Below are 7,020 nucleotides of genomic sequence, written 5' to 3'. Positions count from 1 at the left end.
TAATTGGAACACAGAGACAGGGTTCCCCATTCCCTTTCCCATCCTAAGTTTTCCGAAAAGAGAAAAAGTCTCAGCTGGATATATATTCTAGAAGCATTTATTGCAAAATAAAGTTGAGTTCCCAATCGAGAAAAATAACAAAACACAGTCATTTCATAGCTCTTTGGGGGGGGGGGGGATCTCTCTTGGGAGAGGTATCTGGATAAATTGTAGTCACCTGTCCACTTAATTAGGACCAGTATTACTTCTCCGTGGCTGCAGAGATGGTTTTTGAGCTAGAAGAATCCTCATCTTATGTTGGGTTCTGTTTTCCCCAAGGTTAGGTGGGAAGAATTTTTCAAAAGTGCGTACTCAGGTGAAGAACCCAACACCCTAAAAGCCTCCCACGAGGCAGGTATGTAGTCTCTGCCCCACTCATCTATCTGCATGACCTTGTAGCTGGTCATTTTTACATTTTATTTATTGATTTCCTTTATAGAAGAGAGAGAGAGTAAGAGAAAGAGAAGTCAGTTTGTCGTTCCATCCATTCCTGCATCCCTTGATTCTTGTATGTGCTCTGACCAGGGATCAAACTCACAACCTTGGCGCATTGGGATGATGCTCCAACTAGCTGAGCTATCCAGCCAGAGCATAGCTGGTCTTTTTGGAGCTAGCCAGAGTAGAGGAAGATTGCTCCTTCAGGAGTCTGGATGGACTGCTTTTGTTTTTTGCTTCCGTTCCCTCTGATTCTTAGAGCACAGCTAGATTGGCTGTGGTCTGAAACTTACAGGGAAAAGTACTCCAAAGGTCCCGCTGAATATGTATCCCAACCCAAATAAGCTGCAGAAGTTCAGGTACAAAGACTAGGCAGTAACTTGTAGGAAGACGGATGGGGTCCTCCTAAATTAGGATGATCATGTTCAAATTTCAGCTGTCAAGAATAAGCTGTAGCCTGACCTGTGGTGGCGCAGTGGGATAAAGCATCAACCTGGAACACTGAGGTTGCCGGTTCAAAACCTTGGGCTTGCCTGGTCAAGGCACATATGGGAGTTGATGCTTGATGCTTCCTGCTCCTCCCCTTCTCTCTCTCTCTCTCTCTCTCTCTCTCTCTGTCTCTCTCTCTCTCCCCTCTCTCTAAAAATCAATAAATAAAATATTAAAAAAAAAAAAAGAATAAGCTGTATAATTTTGAGCCTCAATGTTCCCAGGTAGAGCAGACATCAAGAGGACTATAGACCAACCCTGTGACTTTCCAATTGTTTTTCAACCAACTCTCTCCAAAAGAGAAATGGTGTCCCCTTTCATTGTCATTCAATTTGAGCAAGTAAGTTTGTGTGGGATGTTGTCAAGTGCGGCCCGTGCCTTGGGAGAAAGCTCTGGGGAGCGTGTGCAGTAGTACCTGTTCACAACATGCCTACACTGGTCACACTTGACTGTACAGCACCACTGGAATTTGCAGTTACAGCTGCTGATGGCCTCAGTTCTCCTCTCTTCGACCTGCAAGCCACACTCAGTGCACAGATGCCCGCAGCTGTGCCGTTCGCACCTGGATGTGTTGTGGCTGTTCTGCAGACATTCCCGACCCTCTGTGCCATAGATGCCCAGACTGGAATTATGGATACAGTAATCTGGCGATTCCTCTAAAAAAATTAGCTCAGCCTCTGCGCTAGGAAGGAAGGCTTCAGCAGGTGCCCAGTGGCTCTCGGCGCTGTTCCCGGCCCTTAGCTGCCGCTTATCCATCTCAATTTTCAGTGCCCGGTCATACTTGGCCTTTAGGTAGTCTCCCATTTCCCGGAAGTCAGCCAGCTGCAGCCAGCAGGTCTGGATGCTACAGCTCCCCGAGATGCCATGGCATTTGCAGGTCCTTTTCATGGTGGCTCTCACTGCCTTCACAGAGAGACCGAGAGAGAAAGTACAAATGAGAGAATTGCTCTGGATAGGGAAGAACAAAGGTTAGCAACTAAATAGGATATTTTAGAGTTGTGCTTCTTAACTTTGGAGGAGCATCAGAATTACTTGGGGAAGCCCATGAAAAATGTTTATTCCTGGGCCCTACTTTAGATCTTATCAATTACAATGTTCAAGGGGTCAAGGGCCTTGGTGTAGGTAATTCTAAAGCTGCCCCGGGTGATTCTTAGGGAAAACCAGAAAAGTGTTGAAATGGTTACTGGAGTCAGGAAACCTAGATTCCAGGCCCAAACTTCAATACTTGTTAAACTTGTTGCTTTATCTCCCTAATTGGAATAGGAAGGATCAAGAAAGTACTTTGTAAACGATAAAGGAAAATATAATCATTGGCACTGTTATTGTTTTAAAGCTGGGGGTTAAGGTATTTGTGGAAGTCTGGATTTGTGCTCTGGGCCCCCTTCAGAAGGAAGGAAGCCCCTGGGGTCTGAACTCCCTCCCCACAGCAATTACCCACATGTGCAATTACTCTGAAGACTTCTCCCCTTTCCTGTGCCCTGGACAACCAGAACATGTAGATACAGATAGGTTCATGGGAAAATTTTAGGCTCTTGGCTCTAAATCCAAATTGCTTCCATATTTTTGAGTTCAGAATACTTCAGGGATTGCCACCCACCAGAAGTCTTTTTTTTTTTTAAGATTTTATTTATTGATTTGAGAGAGAGAGAAGGGAAGAAGGAGAAACAGGAAGCATCAACTTGTAGTAGTTGCATCTCATAGGTGCCTTGACCAGGCAAGCCTGGAGCTTTGAACCAGCGACCTCAGTATTCCAGGTCGAGGCTTTATCCACTGTGCCACCATCGGTCAGGCCACCAGAAGTCTAGCAGAGAATAAACCCTCCAGAGAAGCCTAGATCAGTCCTAATCCCTTGAAGCCCAGACAGACTTTATTTAGGACAGAAGCTAGATGATAAGCCCATTGATTTTCTAGAACACGCAGTTAAAGGTTGTCTTGATCCTGTATTCTCAGAAACCTGCCTGTGGATGGGCCAGAACACAAGGATTAGTGTGATAAGAGGACTAGACTAGAGATCTGAGTTCATTATCTGGGTATGATGCTTAGTTGCATTGCCTTGGTTAAGCCATTTGGCTTGACCTTAGCTGGCATTGTCACTCAGAGAATGGGGATAGCCATGTCAGTCCTGCTGGGTGGTGTGAGGATGAGACATGGATATGAGACAGCCCTTGGTAAGTTGTGAAAGGCTGTACAGATATGAAGCTGTTGCCAGTACTGAGCCTGAGAGCTGACTGACAAACTCCTATACCCACCAGCCTGCCCACCCTGTTGTTGTGAAGATTCATCAGGGCTCTGGCATCCTTTCCCTTCTCCAGGCTGTCCACAAAGAGTTTGGAGATCCTTTCCCCAAATTCTATATTGTCGCTGCAGCCTCCCCAGATCCAGCCATGGCCTCCTATGCATAAGAAAAGAATAAGTTCTGAATACAGTTCCCTACTAAGTTTCAGGAGAAGACTCATGTTCATCTTGGCTGACACAGCCAAGCCATCCCCAAGAGCCCTAGAAGCACGTGAGGCTGTCACTGAAGGTTAGACAGAGAAATGGATGTACCTGGGGCAGGTGGGGGGATTCCTATTCCCGAAGCCAACCATCCACCCTTCAGGTATTTCCCAGCTTTTTTTTTTAAATTGATTTTAACTTATTGTGTTTACATAGATTCTAGTGTCGCCCCAAATGCATCCCTCCCTCTCTATTTCCCAGCTTTAAGCAATTAGTCTCTATACCCACAGTAAAAGACATTCTGGAATTCTGCACCATTACCCTACAATAGTCACCTCTTCCCTCATTAGTGACAAATCTGAATAAGTCTCTTGGTTGACAAATAATTGAGTGCTCTGGATATGGACAAGCCTTCTAAGGCTGAAATATAAAGGTTAGCTTTAAACTCTCTTTGGCTTCCTCATTCATAGATAGCTTGTTACTTTTAGAGTTCTGTGCTAAGTGCTGTTCCTGGAATCACAGACCCAGGCTCAGCTCCCAGGAGAGTCTAGGTCCAGGAGCTCCCGCCCATGAAGTTGCTATTGGAGTCTAGGGGTTTGAGGGGACTGGAGTTGTGTCCCTCAGCCTTTCCCTGGAAGACGTTAGCCTGCACGCAGCTCTGCACCGCTCACCTCTTCTCATCAGAGAGCCCAACTTACCTGTTTTTCCATTTTTTGACTCATCACAGCCACAGTTTTCAAAGTCGCCCATGCTGCAATTCTTGGTGATGGTATGCATGACTCCAGCAGAGCTGATAGCGTGAATGAATGAAGTCTCCCTGGTGGCTTTAGAGAGAGAAAGGAGACTGGAAACTTGGATACTGATGGCCTAAAGCAGGGAGGCTTTGGAAAAGCACACTGTTTCTCTCCCTGTCCCCTGCCCCCTTTGGGTTTAAGAGGATGTTCTTCTACTTGAGAGAATAGTACCTATCTCCTTACTTCATTTTTACTTTGTTCAGGCAGGAGTGAACATCCCCATGCTACAGACAGGGAAAGTAAAACCCAAAGATTAAGAGTGATGAGACTAAGGCCACTCTTCTCACCAGCTGTGGTATTGGGACCAGGACTCTTCTCTCCTGAAGTTCAGCCTGGGCCTCTGGTCATTAGCCACTACTTTGGTCCTCTGGCAGTGAGGACTCAGGGCCATGAGGCTGTCTTAGGAAAAAGAGAAGGACCTTTTCTTCTTTCTGACATGAAACTAGAGACATGTAATAATCATAATGATCATGGCTACCACTTACTGAGCTTGTATCTTACTAAGCTCTTTATAAAAAAATAATTGTCCCATTTCATTTCCACACACTCCCCCATTCTTTCTGTATATCCCACGGGGAGATATTTATTTTTATCATCTTTTTTATGCCTTCCCCCAACTCTTCTCAGGCAACTCTTTATTGTCCCTTTGTAAATGACTTTTATGCAAACTACTACACATTGTTACAAACAGCTGCACTGGTACACACACGCACACGTGCACATAGACACATACCCCACCTGAGACACAGCCCAATATGATCTCTCAGCTTCTCTGCTGTTTGGATTTTTTTTTTTAATTTTTTTAAAAATTATTTTTATTTATTTATTCATTTTAGAGAGAGAGAGAGAGAGAGAAGGGGGGGAGGAGCAGGAAGCTTCAACTCCCATATGTGCCTTGACCGGGCAAGCCCAGGGTTTTGAACCGGCAAGCCCAGTGTTTTGAACCAGCAACCTCAGCATTCCAGGTCGACGCTTTATCCACTGCACCACCACAGGTCAGGCTGCTGTTTGGATTTTATGACAGCTGGGCAGATTCCCTCAGGGGCTGCAAACACAGAGCCTTTTCCCCATTTTTATTTCATGTAAATCAGTGCAAGATAAGCATGTACAAACACACTAATACAGGCATGCAATAAAAAAATAGAGTAATGATTATTACCTTTGTATAGGAATACTTTTGTATTCCCTTCATTCGACCCTCATAATACTCCTGGTGAGCTACACAGAGCTGGCCTTATCACAAAATGTCAAACTGGGGTTGAGAGGGGAAGGAACTCACCCAAGGTCACACAGCAGGAAGTGGCAAGTCAGCAGATCACTGATAACTTGTTCATTTCTCTGGGCACATATATGTTAGTCATACCCACACACTGCAAGCCCACCCACATGCACACATACCCCCTGGTACAGGTGCAGACTTACCACTTCTCAGCCTGTTGTGAGTAGAGAGCTGCAGAGCATTTTCAGGGCAGTTCCAGCGTTCCCAAGCAAACTGGAACTTACACTCCTCAATGCCACTCTGGGCACCCAGGGCCACACTGGTGGTGTAGGTCAGGTAGGCCTTGCAAAGGAAAAGGGCCATGAGCTTCAGCCCTGGCTCAGATCAGGTTGGCAGGGGTGTGGGGAGCAGGCAGGACTCAAAGGGTAGCTCTCCCTTAAGGAACAACCATTAAAAACCCTCAAAAAGAAGAACCATGGGTTCCTCTGGGTGAGGGACTTCTGACACTGTCTCCCTCCTCTCTTGTCCTTCCCCCAAAGAGTTCCCTTAGGAAGCTGGTTGGGTAGAAACAGAAGCCAGAGACCATCCTACCTTGGGACCTGTTATCAGGAAATTGTTCACTGACCTACCAAAAAGAGAAAAAGTGAGACATTGTAGAGCAGGGCTGATATAATAGGGGCTTCCTTGGCAGGGAGTGAGTGGTGGGGAAAGGACTTACCAGGCAGAGGCACTGAAGGTGGCACAGCATATGCCCACAGCCACCCTGAGCATTAACAGGTCCCCCATGACCCTGCCCACCCCTAGGGGACCAGATTCAGTCTAGGGACAAGTCCAGAGAAAAAGTGAGAAGGCAGGGTCTTTCTCAGTATATATGTGGGGAAATTCTGAATGGCCAAGGGGGAAAAATCAACAGCTCTTTTCATTTGTTCCTCACTGGCAGGACTTGCTGGAGCCACTGACCCAATGGGGGACCAGGGAGGAGGGACTCAGCCCAAAGCCTCAAGGAAAGCCCCGCCCCTCTAGCCTGTCTTCCCTCCCAGGCTGATAGAAGTCTTTCCATACCCTGCAGGTATCTTTCCTACAGAATTCAGACTTATGTCTTTTCCTGCTTGAGGACTCATTTCTCAGAATCCTGTAGCCTGTAACAGGTAAGGTTCCTAACCTTGGAGGCAGGTCACCTACCCTTTGTAGCTACAGTGTTCTTATCTGTCAATGAGGACCCAACCTTTGCCTTGCCTTCTTCCATTAGGTGTTAATAACGATGTACTTTATTCAAGTAGAGGATGCACTATTCCTACTTCCTCCTTGGTGACTGTAAAGTCACAGAATTGTAAGACCATGAAGCAGAAACCCTTCAGAGGTCATCTCTGCAATAGTCCCCACTAGCACATCCTTCCAAAGTAAGTTCTGGGAAATTTCTTTGATTCCCATAGGTCTATCATGTTGTGTTTGAGGGTTAAATCTTGTTTCTTAGATGCTTGTAGATGTGTGAATCAACCTTTGGACCACCCAGCAGTATTTGAAAAGATAGAAGGCTTTTTATTTAATTTAATTTTTTATTTAGTTTCTGTTTTTTAGAGAGAGAGGAAGGGGCAGGGAGAGAGAGAA

At 45.8% G+C, this 7,020-nt stretch overlaps 1 protein-coding gene across 1 annotated transcript; it reads right to left on the bottom strand.

Annotated features, from left to right (window-relative positions):
• Positions 1 to 1,290: 1,290 nt before the first annotated feature.
• Positions 1,291 to 6,198, bottom strand: WNT8A (Wnt family member 8A). Its single transcript, XM_066343695.1, has 6 exons — positions 6,131 to 6,198; positions 6,004 to 6,037; positions 5,616 to 5,754; positions 4,098 to 4,223; positions 3,213 to 3,355; positions 1,291 to 1,866 (listed from the first exon to the last, which is right to left on the bottom strand). Exons 1-6 carry the CDS (start codon positions 6,196 to 6,198, stop codon positions 1,291 to 1,293), a joined length of 1,086 nt encoding a protein of 361 aa, XP_066199792.1.
• Between the last annotated feature and the right edge of the window lie 822 nt (positions 6,199 to 7,020).

This window comes from Saccopteryx leptura, chromosome 6, assembly GCF_036850995.1.
Source record: "Saccopteryx leptura isolate mSacLep1 chromosome 6, mSacLep1_pri_phased_curated, whole genome shotgun sequence".
Classification (NCBI taxonomy): Eukaryota; Metazoa; Chordata; class Mammalia; order Chiroptera; family Emballonuridae; genus Saccopteryx; species Saccopteryx leptura.
This window is presented reverse-complemented; position numbering and strand designations above follow the sequence as displayed.

Bases quoted from the DNA above. Each gene is read 5' to 3' on its own strand.
- WNT8A (XM_066343695.1), bottom strand. From the start codon at position 6,198: ATGGGGGACCTGTTAATGCTCAGGGTGGCTGTGGGCATATGCTGTGCC. The intron at 4,224-5,615 runs GTAAGTCTGCAC...CTCTCTCTAAAG, and splicing joins TCACAACAGGCTGAGAAGTG to CCACCAGGGAGACTTCATTC. The intron at 1,867-3,212 runs GTGGGTATAGGA...CTCTCTGTGAAG, and splicing joins ACAACAGGGTGGGCAGGCTG to GCAGTGAGAGCCACCATGAA.